At 42.5% G+C, this 13787-nt stretch overlaps 3 protein-coding genes across 3 annotated transcripts in view; 1 reads left to right on the top strand and 2 right to left on the bottom strand.

The window, feature by feature from the left end:
* Window positions 1-22: 22 nt before the first annotated feature.
* cldn33b (claudin 33b) lies at window positions 23-1395 on the top strand. The gene has a single exon (XM_077584092.1). The coding sequence runs from the start codon at window positions 100-102 to the stop codon at window positions 745-747; it is 648 nt and encodes a 215-aa protein (XP_077440218.1). The 5' UTR covers window positions 23-99; the 3' UTR covers window positions 748-1395.
* A 2157-nt stretch (window positions 1396-3552) lies between these two features.
* Window positions 3553-8479, bottom strand: cldn34a (claudin 34a). The gene is made up of 3 exons (XM_077583952.1): window positions 8431-8479; window positions 7846-7979; window positions 3553-7047 (listed from the first exon to the last, which is right to left on the bottom strand). Exon 3 carries the CDS (start codon window positions 6971-6973, stop codon window positions 6260-6262), a length of 714 nt encoding a protein of 237 aa, XP_077440078.1. The 5' UTR covers window positions 6974-7047; window positions 7846-7979; window positions 8431-8479; the 3' UTR covers window positions 3553-6259.
* A 1094-nt stretch (window positions 8480-9573) lies between these two features.
* The window catches only part of shroom2a (shroom family member 2a), a 35767-nt gene continuing 31553 nt past the window's right edge, over window positions 9574-13787 (bottom strand). The window contains 4 exon segments of the mRNA XM_077583953.1: window positions 9574-11180; window positions 11268-11540; window positions 12334-12514; window positions 13240-13725. Coding sequence (XP_077440079.1) covers window positions 10908-11180; window positions 11268-11540; window positions 12334-12514; window positions 13240-13725 — 1213 coding nt within the window. The 3' untranslated portion in view covers window positions 9574-10907.

Consider the following 13787-nt stretch of genomic DNA (forward strand, 5'->3'; position numbering starts at 1 on the left):
CCTTGCAGTAGAGGATGAGCTCTCGTCCCAGCGGCAGCACTTGGTGCCAGGAGCTCCCGGGCCCTCCAGCCTCTTAGCAAGCATCTCTCGGTCAAGCCAATGGACGGCTGCGGCGGCGCCCTGGAGCCGCTGGGCATGCTGCTGTACGCCGGGGCCTGGCTGTGCGTCCTGGGGGCGGTGCTGTCCCCGCGCTGGCTCAGCATGTCCACGTCCCTTCTGCCGGTGGAGAGCTACGAGCTGGGCCTGTGGGAGACGTGCGTGGTCCAGGACACGGGCGGCATGGAGTGCCGAGCCTACGACAGCCTGCTGGGCCTCTCGCCGGACCTCAAGCTGGGCCGCGTGCTCACCTGCGCCTCCCTGGCGCTGGGCGCGCTGGGCTTCCTGGTGGCCATCCCCGGCCTGTCGCTGGTCAACGGCTGCAAGGAGGACGGCGCCAAGAGGACGTTGGCCGCCACGGCCGGGGTGCTGGGGATGCTCTCCGGGGTTCTGTGTTTGATCCCCGTCTCGTACGTGGCGCACGTGGCCGTGGTGCGCTTCTTCGACGACACGCTGCCCGACGTGGTGCCGCGCTGGGAGTTCGGCGACGCCCTGTTCTGCGGCTGGGCGGGGGGCTTCCTCCTGGCGGTGGCCGGACTGCTCCTGGTGCTGGCGGCCCGCTCGGCAGGACGGGAGCCGACGCCTCCGGCCGGCCCGCAGAGGAGGTACCAGGTGATGAACACGGTGCTGGCGCGGGCAGAGTACGTATGAACGCCGATCGCTGGAAAGCGTCGCCATCAAGAAGTAATCAATACTTTTCACTTTTGAAATGTACATAAACATGTAAATAAAGGAATAGAAGCTGCTGTCACCTGTAAAAATCAATCAAATGTCTTTTGGGTCTTTATCAGTGGCACGTTTTCTAGGCGGCGCTCGAGCTAAAACTACACCTTGTATGATAGTTGTCGTTTATGTGGTCTATGATCATTTCAAGAATCATATTGCGTCAGTTTTTAGGAGCATGATATTTTTCCTGGATCAGTGGAACATTTTCTAGGTGGCGCTCGAGCTCAAATATTCTGACTGTAAAATGAGAACTAAAACGGTAGTGTAATTTGTTCAATGTGCCGAATGATCAAAATAAATCATAATCAAAATCAAATCATTGTTGTTACTGTATCAGTGGGATGTCGTCTCGGCGGAGCTCAAGCTAAAACGATCCTGTTTTTTAATCACACTTTATGTGCTATGTGATCATAAAGAAACGTGTGTGTCAATTTTAGTGGATAGCATTTCAGTCTTTCTGTATCAGTGGAAAGTTTTCTATGCGGCACTCGAGCTAAAATAATGTGACTGTAAAATGAGCTAATTTGTTTTATGTTGCTGATTGTTGATCAAAAATAAATCATATTGAGATGACATGTGGAAGTGGTTTAATCGTTGTTGGCACTGCATCAGTGGGATGTTTTCTTGGCAACGCTCAAGCTAAAAGTCTTCTTGTATGATAGTTTATGTGCTATAGGATTAAAAAAAAAAAATAAAATAGCATTACATTCCATATCAGTGAAACGATTTCTATGCGGCACTCAAGCCCCCAAAAATTGTGAATTTAAAATGAGCTCATTTGTTTTATGTGCCAAAATGAAGAGGTTACATTGTTTGTTACTGTATCACGGGGATGTTGTATGATAGTTGCTGCGCTATATGATCATTAAGAATCATCATAGTCACAATGCCTGTCAGCAAATTTAACTCATTCACAGGCCATTGACGGCTATAAACGTCAAAATTTCAATTGAACTATTTCTACTAGTTGAACATTTTTTTCCCCACTTTTGTTAACAAGAGTATAAAAACCTAGAAAAAAAACGATTGTACATTTGGAATAAATAAAATTTAGACTAGTGAAGTCATGCGATTACTTACATTTTTTAATCGCCTGGCGCCCCTAATTTTTAATAATCTTTTCCTTAAAAAAATATATATATTTTTTTTAAATAAGTTTTTCTTTAAAAAATAGTTTTTTTCACATGACTCACAATCAAATTTTACATCTGTTGTAAATGTACAATTTTTTTTTTTTAGGTTTTCATACTCTTGTTGACAAAAGTGGGAAAAAAAAGTTAAACTAATAGAAATTGTTCAAATTCATTTTTGACGTCTATAGCCGTCAATGGCAGAGAATGACATTACATATGACATAATAATGACAAACATTATTGAGGGTGTATCAATGGGATATTTTCTAGGCGCCACATGAGCTAAGACTATTTGTGCAATAGTTTGTGTGCTGACCATGATTCTTTATGATGGTTGTGCATATAATCAAACCATAGCACGACATAACTCGAGCGCCGCCTAGAAAACATCTCCAACAATGTGATTTCTTTTCTTGTGTGACCCCAGTTTGAGAAGCACTGCGTCACGCCACGAAAAAAGCGCTGCGCGCGTTTCTCCTCTTCCGATTGGCTGGCAGTCTCTTGGATCCCGCCCTCCCCTTTTTGCCGCCGGTGGAAAAACGCAGCGTGAGGCTAATTCCAGCGCATTTCCTGCTCGCCGGCCGAGCTAAGCTGCGTTTAATGAACGCCTTAATGGGCGGCGTGCACTGCCAAGAATGCCGGAGCAGGTCGCCCTCGCGGCTCCCCCACTTTCGCTTCATTACACGACTTTGCCAAACGGTCGGAGGTCGCCGGCTTCACTTGAAAAGTAACAATCGCACAAACATACGACATGTGGAGTTTGCTCTCATAAGAGGAGGCTAATTGACCGGTTCAGAATGTTTGGAAACAGTAGGCGACAGGTTGCTTGCGGGTGGCGGAAGAAAAAAAAAAAAGGGGCTGCATAGCTGATTGGTGTTTGGGCTTGCGCTGCTAGATGTTCCCAAAAACATTTTTGTTTACAACCCCCCCAATTGACTTCCAAATATAAATAAATACATAATTCAGTGGTGTCCTGTGTGTGAAGAGAAAACGAGCGAATGTTTTAAATAGTTATACAGAGAGTTTTGTGAAGCATAGTGTGGCTAGCCTACGAGCTAACGTTACAGCTAGCATGCCATCATTTCAGCGCCAACTTGCCCAAAAAGCTATTAAATCAAACAAATGGAAAAAAATAAAATAAAATACAGTATTGTTAGGCAGTTCAGACTATATCTGAATTTTTGAATCAACTTACCTGTTGGAATGTGAATTACGCTCGGCGTTTCGTCTGCCTTCGTAGCTAGCAAAACGTCTTGAATCAGCATGTTTGGTATGATGGACACTATTAACATTTATGTATGTTTTTAAATATATATATTTTTATAAATAAATATTGTTTCTGGGGTAGATGCCACGGACTTCCGCTTTCCGGTTTTTACACATCGGGACGCGGCCCACACGTTGCAACCAGAAACAAGCGCAAGTGTGTGAAAAACGGAAGTCGGAAGTCGCGACTTCCGGTTTCAAATGCACTGCCCGCCACTGACTGCAACATGGCTGTGACGACTTCAGTCATCCATTTGTAATGTATTGGGACATTTCTAGTCGAAGATCAACTAAAAAAAAAAAAAAAAGTGGCCAACTGCATGACTTGAAGGGTATTATGTGACCACAAATGATCTTTATTAATGTAGATTGGACACAAATGGACGTCTATTAGCAGACTGAACATCTTACCCGCTGAGTTTGGGCAGCCGGGGGGAAAACACACGTACGCACACACAAGATGTTGTTTGGGATTATTAAGACCCCCGCAGGTTTAGAAAATGGCCTCCTGCTAACGTGACTGGAACACAAACAAATAAAAGCTGCTGGAAGAATGAAGTCTTATAATCAGAGGTGGCAAAAAAACTCACACTATTGTAATAAAGTAGAAGCACAGATTAAAAGAATAACTTTAAAAAAAATGGTGAAAGTAGAAGTGCTGATTCAACTCTTGAAATGAAAAAGTACTGATCGTAAAATGTACTCAAATAAAAGCACAATCCTTACATGAAAACTGAGCATTATCAGGATCGTTTATCTTTGCGTGGACGGTACAACGAGCCGTTTATGATGCAAGATGAAAGTTTTGATACGATGTTGTTAGTTGGGGTTCAGAGAGCACATTTTTATCAGCGTCACAAATCTTGTCAAGTCACGTGAAGATCGCGATCATCACGTCAGGCAAAACTGCAAAGGCAAGGTTCGAATGCAAACCACGGTTTAAAAAAAAACATATTTGACTAATAAATCACTTTCTAGTCAAAATGTTTAATGAAATGGTTTATAAAAGAAATAAATTACATTATAAAATGTATGTTTTTAAATCAAATATAGGCGACTTCAATAATATTTAATTGAAATATCATTTCAACGGATCATGTTTATTGTTTTTCCATGTCTAATTACTTTGTTTTCATTATTTTTGGTTTATTTTAAACTTGAAGAATTTAATCATTTGTATTTACAATGATCATAAATTAACTTTTTTTTGGAGGGGGGGGGAGTACAAATTTTCATACTATAATCAACTTTCTTGCCAAATAATTCCTCAATATTATTTCTTATATTTTGTCAAAATATAATAGAATTATAGAATTTTTTTTAATCAAACCTTGATTTGTTTCAAATTTAGCTGTTTCATTTATACCATTAAAAAAATGTTTTATTTTAATTTGTACAACTCAATTAAAAAAAATCTTTGACCAGTTGCGCATGTGTGTACACCCTCTTGTAATTGGAGGATGGGGCTGCATTTTGAATGAACCAATCCCGCTCATAATACGTTAATTGAGGGTTAGCCCACATCTGCCACTTTAAAGTGCCTTTGACGAACCTCAAATAAAGCTCTGATGTTCTAGTAGGCTTTCCCTGACATTTTTGTTTTTCTTGAAAGCTGAATTCATTTAATTTTGCAGTCTTTTCTTAACCTTGAGTTTAAAATAAACAATTGAACAGAGTATTATTTGGATTTCGTTTGTTACGTGCTGTTCCTACGTTGGTCGGTTGCTTGCAGGTTTTACTCTGCTGACAAATGACACGGCAGATTAGATAAGAACGACAAGTCATGTCAGTCTTATCTGCAAATGGGGGAGAATGGGAACGTCGTGCTCCTTCACTTTTGGGAATTTGCCTTCCTCCAGTGCTCCGAGCGCCACTCGTGCTGGACTTGTGTTTCTGACGGCGGCTCAACAGCCTTTTTGTTTGCTCCGAGTGGGCCGCCGCTCTCCTCTCTCTTCACTGGCCGGCCGGCGGCCCCCCCTCTCCAAAAGCTCACGTGTTAGCCTCCTACATGCTAGTTGGCATTGTCAAGCTGACCCACCAACATGCCTCATACATCACAATGTCCATTTTGATTTTGCATGCTCGGATCATGACCATGTGATACATGGCAGGTGTGACATTTGACGTGTATCAAGGCAGCACAACATCCATATTTGTGTCGATACAATGCATGACGTGCATCGGTATCAACGATAGCTCACAATATCCAAATGTCATGCTGGCAAGAATAATTTATTTTATAGTAATTTATTTTTATTTTTTTGCAAAACCCGTTTTTCGTGCAAAGCACTTATCTGCAATCTATCTGCTTCTTCAAGAATTTTGGGCACTAATTAAAAAAAAAAAGTTATTTTTTTGTTGTTTTTTTACAATGCAATTAAATATTTGTGGATTTTTGCGATTCAGCCTACAGTCTAATTTTAGTTACTCCAGATTTTATTTAGGTTATATTATAAAAATGTGCACAAATTAAAAAAATCCAAATGTGTCATGTAAATCACAATTTATTTTGTGGGGATTATTCTCAAGTGGTATTTAAAGAGGTAGTTGATCAATGTTAGTGTTACAAAGAGGTAGAACATTTCCAGTAGATGAGAAATTTCAGTCTTAAGTTAATTTTGGAAAAAATCTAAATTAGAAACTTTGCATGGCAATTTAATTGACTTGAATTTGAACAAAACATTATATTAAGGCAAATTATGATGTACAAAAATTATTTTTGTTGTGGCATAAGCAGACAACAGTGTGAAATAGATAGCTCTCCTTGCCCACATGCAAGGGCATTTAGAACCTTAACGGCTCCATTTTACCCCACACTCTAAAAAGAGAATTGTTGAACCAATTTAAGGTTACAAATTGAATTGTTGACTAACTTTAAAAAAAAATCGATTGGTAACACAGGATTGACTTAAGTTAGTCCAAAAAGAATATATTAAGTTTAAAAAACTATTAATTATTTTAAAATTGTAATTCCCATAGAACTTTTCCAACTCTGCAAATTCCTGCCAAGGTCGCATTGTCATATTTCAATGTTGCCATCACAACACTTGATCAGCATGAAAAAAATCGGGATTATCCCGGCCTTGCTTGTCCTCCTCTGCCATCGGCCATCCGCGCAGCTCGGGTCCGAGGGTGCGCCACACGTGCCGGTGGGCGAGAAACAGCAGCCCGCTGATGAGCATGAGGACGGCGGCCACGAAGCCCACCCCGACGGCCGTGCCGACGCGCTGGCTGGCGGGAGCGGCGGGAAGCCTGAAGCGGGGCGGGAAGGGGATGGTGGCGTTGTTCACCGTGGCGCTCGTGTTCCAGACCAGCGGCGCCAGGACCAGCGCCGCCGTGCACAGGTAGAGGCCTCCAGCCAGGACGAAGGCCGCACGCAGACCGCCGCGGCGCTCCACTGAGAAGTAGACCCGCCTCACCGCCTGGACTGCGGCGCCGTTGCCTGCCAGGCCACCCAGCACGGCCAGGAGCATCAGAACCTGCGCCGCCCGGATTTCCAGCGGGACAAAGCCGTCCGAGACGGCCATGCTCTGGCAGTTCTCCATCTTGGGCAGGACGTGGCTGTGGAAGCACGCCCGCCAGATGCCCACCCAGGCCACGCCCGAGGTGATGACGGACGTGAGGTTGTCGGGGTTCACGTGCCACACGCGCCACTCGTCCATGCCCGTCGTGGCCATGGTGAGGATCCACGCCAGGCAGCCGGTCAGCAGGCCGAAAAACTGACAGTGGGCTGTGTGAGCCAGGAACAACATGATGATGACGATGAGGTCAAGGGTCAAGGTTTCTCTTGATTTGTCTCCCTTAGGAGAATTTTGTCTCGAGGCAGCTGCATATATGAATACAAACAAAACATAATCAACAATCCATGTATCATTAGTTCTTTAACTCTATACTGTCATTTGATGACACCCACGTCACTCACCAGGTGAGGCTTCACTTTTTCAGAGTCAGATACTACAGCAGAACGTGAGGACGGTGAGCTCAAGTGGACAAACAAATAATATAATACTTGCACGTAAGTGTTCTTAATACATTTTTATCCAATTACTCAATTGGGTCAAAAATGGACCGATCCTCTACTTACTAACTTTCTGTGTTGTTCTATACAAAATTACCCATTTTTTATTTATGAGTTGTTTTACCCATTTCTTGACTTAAAGTTGGGTCAAATTGACCCAAGTAGAGGATCGGTCCATTTTTGACCCAACTGTTTTTAGTGTAAGCAACTTTGGCATGTCCTACACTATTTTGCCAACTACAGTGTGTAACAACAAATTAATAAAAAAAATAAAAAATAAAATAAAATATATATATATATATATAATTATTTTTTTAACAGTAGCTACGCTACATACAAGCTTGCTAACTGAATCATGTTGCTAAGTGAAGGTCCACCATGAGCTCATTAAATGCTAACGTTAGCCAAAAATGTCCAACCTCTCAGTAAGCATTTTGTTGTTTGTACATTGTCTACTAGCAATTTATATACACATGCAAACACGTATACGTTTTTGTGGTGAAATTAAAATCCTCAAAAGCACATAAAGTACTTTTTAGATACTTTTTCCTCAGACAATGCAGAGTGAAATTTGACCTTCTGTGGCTTTTTTGATAAAAGACATACCATTTAATCAGAAAGGCATTCACAATCAGCTGAGCAACATTGATGATGATGATGATGATGATGATGATGACAATGATGGCAAGAGGGCTGACATGTTGATTCCGGGACAACCCCGTCACTTGTGCAAAAGATGGCTGCCGTCAACAGGGAGAAATATTTCAAAGTTACTCAACGCGACAGCTCAGATGGCACCGTTAGTAAACAAACATTTTGATGACATCATGAGTTAATTGCTGCTAGCTCGTCGATGGCGTTTTGCTTTATAAGTTAGCATCGCGCTAGAAGCGTGAGAACAGGTATCATTTGATTTAAATGGGTTGTTTAAATGTTTTGATATGGGCTTACTGTATATCGATTTCCATCAACAAAGTACAGTAAGTGAAGACAAGATGATAAAATGCAATATTAAAAATTATCATATGAAGATATCACATAATTGAATTTTGAAAGTAGTCGACTGATACTGTATTCTAAAAGAGAATTCACCGCAATATCAATTTTTGAAAACGCAAACGACATTAACATAAACACAACAAGCTTCACATTTACACTCGTGATGAACTGAATTGGCATTGGCAGTATTACCTGCACGGACGTTCCAGCGAGGGTGAAAATGTCCAAATCCTTTTGAAGAGAAGAATCTGAAAAGGAAGAGCCGGTAGCAACGAGCGCACTTTGCGACTGTAAAAGATGTTGGTGTCGTCGTCACGCTATCAGCAGCCCGGCAAGGCTTGGCTGAGTTAATGAGTTACAACGATGAGCTGCTGCACGCCTGCAAAAATGCTACACAATCACAAAAAAAAAAATAAAGGAACAGGAAGGTTTTTTTTGACACTTGGATTTAATTTTCCCATCAGGATTTTCAAGCGTGTCGGGAATGCTTTTTGTGGTTGAACTACACACAGGAGGGCCTTGAAAGACAGGAAGGGAAACGTACAACCCGTGGGACTTTTTTTTTTAATCTGGCCCGCCATGCAATTCTAAAAAACAAACAAACAAACAAAAACCTCAGAGAAAGTGTTATAAAAAGTCACGAATGTTCGTAATATAGAACAATAAACATTTCTTCAATTTAGCACGGCCCTCGGGACGAGTCGGGAGGACGCTGGCGTCAGTGTGGTGGGCGGCGGGCACTTGGCACCGAATGTCAAGTGCATCTCCTGCGTGCTCAAGTGCTCTAGAAAATGTCAACAACAGGGGAGCGGGGGGGGGTCACACAAGGTTTCACTTCAAGGCCACGAGCTGCTGGACAAAAAAAAAAAAAAAAAAAAAAATGGGGAAAAAAGTGGTGTGATAAATAGTGGTTATTCCGAAGTCACGTGGCAGCTGCGAGCACAAAAACGTCGTCCGCCTGCTGTGCTGGTCCAAAGGCTACAATAAATTACTAAAAAACAAAAAAAAAAAAAAAAAAAATGAAATTAAGATACAGTGAACCCCCGTTGTATCGAGTTTATTCGCTATATCGTCGATTTTTAATCTTTTGTTTTTCATGGGGTTTATTTGCAGTGACATTTAAAGGGGTACTCGACTCATTGAGACATTTTCAGCAGTAAAAAGTTGATATTTTGTCCAGAAACTTGATTATTTTTCATGAAAAATTAATAATTAATTTTTCCACTTGCTGTCGACTTTAGATGACATCACCTGTGCTGAGGAAGTAGGTAACGACCAATCACGGCTCAGTTTGCTGACCAAACCCAGAAAACAGGTGAGCCATGATTGGTCGTTACCTACTTCCTCAGCACAGGTGATGTCCTCTTCAATTGACAGCAAGTGTAAAAATGTGTTTTTTAAGGCATTAATTGTACATGAAAAATAATGAAGTTATCAAATTCATGCTGGACAAAATATGAACTTTTTACTGCTGAAAATGGCTCAATGAGTCAAGTATCCCTTTTAAGAGTTGTGTGCCTTCAGTGTAGTACCATGTTGTGCCACAACAAGCTGGGCAGCACTGAGTATTACTGAAAGAGATGTACCATAATAGAAGAAGATGCCTGTAGCAGTTGTTTGAAGGTTTGTTTTGGTGCTAATTTCAGTTAGCCCGTCCATCATGTTTTGCATTCAATTTTAGCATTAAGCTAGCAGATTTGGTTGACAATTTTGGTGGTTCAATGTACAGTGGTGCCTTCAGATATAAATTAATTTTACTCATAACTCAAAACACTTGTGTGACATCTTTCCTCATTGAAATGAATGGAAATGCTTTAATCGATTCTAGTCTTCGTAAAAAACAACAACAACAAAACAAAAGAATACAATCTGTTTTTTAATCAGGGAAATAGCTATCATATTACGCTTTATAAGAACATAACAGTAATCAAACTATTAAATAGACTGTAAAAAATTAAAAAGTTTATGTGTCATTAATTCATTTTGGCTCCTTCTGTGATTGTGACTAAACTATTAAATTGTGTGTCTACGTGTTGATGAACCGTTTGTGTTCAAATATCGATCACGCCACTGCTATGCTATTGATGCTATTCGTTAGCCTGTCTGCTGTTTTACATTGTGTGTTAGCATTAAGCTAGTGGAAGGGAAAATCGTGTGGTTATATTTAATACACAATGTATAATTTTCTTGGTCTTACGTTTAGTTTGACAATAAACCTCAACTGGAAATGACATTAAACATCTTGAAGCCTCTTATTTGAAGAATGTTTCACTATCACCCAAACTGCTGCATATTGTGAACTGCCACCATAAAGTGCTTCTATCGCAAATGAAGGAAAAAAAAAAAAGGCCAAATGACCGCTTAAATCTCAAAAACCTCATATGTTGGGTCACTTGTATCTCAAGGCACCACTGTGCAATGTTTAATTCTTTTTTGCCTTATGTGCCCCCCCCCCCCCAAAAAAAAATTTTGTGTTATCTCTACACCGCAAATTTTTATGTATCATGGGTTTGTACCCCCCCTCCACCCAAAACGATAAACAGGGTTTCACTGCATTCAACACCGGCGCCAAGAAAAAGCAGCATCTTTCTCCAGGGAGTTCTGTGGGGGGCCGACGGGGAAATACCTAAGTCTCTGGCGGCCCCCGGTGGACGGGAGGTGCAAGCGTCTCAAAAGGCCAAGCGCTGCTCGATGGGTAGACTGTCCAGCAGGCACTTGAGCTGCTCTTCGCCCAGCTTGATTTTGTCCTCCAGCTTGCGCTGCTCGATGATGAGCGCCGACTTCATCTTGACAAAGTGCTCGTAGTCGGCCATGCCGTCCTCGGGCAGGTAGCTGGCCAGGATGTCGTAGACGGCACGCTCGCGCCGGTCCAGGTTGTCCTTCAGCTCCTTGGCGTCCTCGTGCTGCCGGATCAGAAGCTTGCGCTTCTCCGTCAACGTGCGCTGGAGAGAGAAAAAGGATCCAGACTTTTTCCAAACTTCTCTGTGGAAAATTCAAGCGGTTTGTGTCATTTGAGGATTGGTACGTACTCGCTCCTCGGGCGTGGCCTCCTGGTCCAGGCTGTTGAGGGCGTTCTCCACCCGGGCCAGGCGGCCCGACAGCGACAGCAGCAGGCTCACCACCTTGTCCAGGTCGCCCACGAACATGCGGAACTTGTCCAGCTCGTTGGGCTTGCACACCTGCTGGACGCGCGCCTCCACCTCGTCTCCCAGCGCGTTGTTGTCCAGCACGTCCTCCTGCAGGCTCTGGCGGGCCTCGCGCAGAACTTGAAGCTTCCTGCTCAGGCTGTCCATCAGCTCTTGCTGCATCAAGTCAAACGTATTCAATTTAAAAAAATATATATATTGTCGCTGCTGTGTAAAAAATAAATAAATAATAAAAAAAAAATTATGTCCATTTTGGTCACATTGACATTTTTATGTTTTTGTGATGAAACTGAATGCAGACGTCCCAAAAATGTAAAAATTGGAAGAAAAAAAATGGACATAAGTGTTTTTCACATAGGAGCGATGATATGCTGGACAATGCATGCAATGTAACAAATATTGTAATAATGTAAGTGAATAGAATTTTCACTTTATCTGTGATTTACTTCATTATTATTATTTCTGCTAACTTTCACTCCTACTTCACTACAGTTCCTAAATAACCAAATTTTGATACTCATTAATGGGTCAAATTAATTGGATAAAATACTCACTTTTACTGGCTATTGGGAATTAAAAATGAATAAAATGCTTATTATGAAAACATTCGATCATAGATTGTGGTTATCCTTGGAACATGAACAAAACGTGTTTTTTTTTGTTTTTTTTTATATTTTATATTTAACGTTAAATTGTGCCAATGCTGTAAGTAATGTGGAATCAAACGATATTTATACCCTGGGAGGCGTGAATTTTTGAAGTAAGCTGAAATTTGAACGGCGTAAATCCTAAGTATGAGAGAATAAAAATCACAACAACATATGTGAGAATGCTTCAGCATTTCCACAATAAACGTGTTTGACAGAATACGCGGCCAATTTCAGCAAACCCTTTCAAACGGCTCCTCAAAGCCAAAAGCGAACTTGCTATGTTGCGGGGAGCGCCGTACCTTCTTGTTCGCCAGATCCATGTCCAGTTCGTCCTCCGAGTCGTCGTAGTCCTCGTTCTGCTCTTGCATGTCTTTCATCTTAATGAGAAGCTCAGCTTTGGGGGCCGACGTGCTGTAATATGCAGAGCTGGTGACCATGGCAACCGCCGCCGCCGCAGTCGCCGCCATGCTGTCCTCCTCTCTGGAATAAAATCAGAACATCGTCAGGAAATCTATGGAATATCTGACATGTTGCATCATCATCTACTAGGGGTGGGAATCTTTGAACGTCTCACGATTTGATTAGATTTTTGGGTCTGCGACTCAATTCAGAATCCATTTTCGGTTAAGAACGATTTCTGATTCAAAATGATTTGATTGACAATGATTTTTGCTTCCAATTTATAAATGTGCAAGGAATTGTAACAATCTACTCCAGTCTGACTCGCTAATGCTAATTAGCGCGCTACTCGAGGCACTTTTATCACTCAAGAGAACGGCTCCACGCTGCAAAAAAAAAAACTTTTATTGGAATAACTTGATCGTTACTATTCCTTCCACCCTCTAAAGTGGCTACAACTTAACAGTGTACCAGACCGCGTGGAACCACACTGCCCCTAAGTGGCCAAATCGAGTACAACATGAACAGCACTCCCAATAAAGGCACACACAAACAAAGGCAAAACGGTATAAAATAATTTAAATAAAATCGATTCTGAATCTTACTAAATGTGCGATTCTTATGACAATTGATTTTTGGGCACACCTCTATCATCTACAATGAGTGAGTCTTTAGTAATATTAGTCCGTGTGGAAAAATGATCAACGAATGCTGTGAGGCAAAGATTTTGCCTTGCAAATCAAATTATTTGAGTGATTCAATGAATCATTTCAACCCTACTCCTGACAGACTTGAACATTTCTGACCTTTCCTCGGGCTGCCGGGTGGCGTTGGCGGGTTTGGGTGGCGCTTTCCTGCGTTGGTGAGCTCCTTCCAGCAGCTGCTCGCCTTGAGGGAACAGGCCCTCCATCAGGTCCATGGTGGTCTTCATCTTGCTCTGGTCCAGGATGTCAGCCAGCGACCTGTCCTTGTCCATGATGTCACGGGCCAGCTCCTCCCTCTTCTGCTCCTCCGACATTTTCAGGTGGGCGTTGGTCTCGGGCTCGCCCGAGGCCACACCGGGTTCATCAAGTTCTTTCTGCCGAGTGAAAGTGCAGAAGAGCGAGTCCGGCCCACCGGCTCCTAAGCTGCCGAGCTTGCTAATATCAGGACCTCCCGTTCCGGCCGCAGATGCTTCGTCAGGTTGCGGAAACGTCCTCCCGCTTTCCGTTCCTGGCATTCCCTCCGAACGCACGATCCTGACGGGCACTTTCTTCACCGCGCTGCTTGGCTTTTCCGTTCCGTTTTCCATACTGCAATGGGGGGAAAAAAACATAGCAAGAATAGTTTGAGGAGGAGGAAAAAATGTCTGTGG

This window comes from Vanacampus margaritifer, chromosome 13, assembly GCF_051991255.1.
Source record: "Vanacampus margaritifer isolate UIUO_Vmar chromosome 13, RoL_Vmar_1.0, whole genome shotgun sequence".
Classification (NCBI taxonomy): Eukaryota; Metazoa; Chordata; class Actinopteri; order Syngnathiformes; family Syngnathidae; genus Vanacampus; species Vanacampus margaritifer.

Bases quoted from the DNA above. Each gene is read 5' to 3' on its own strand.
- cldn34a (XM_077583952.1), bottom strand. From the start codon at position 6,973: ATGTTGTTCCTGGCTCACACAGCCCACTGTCAGTTTTTCGGCCTGCTG.
- cldn33b (XM_077584092.1), top strand. From the start codon at position 100: ATGGACGGCTGCGGCGGCGCCCTGGAGCCGCTGGGCATGCTGCTGTAC.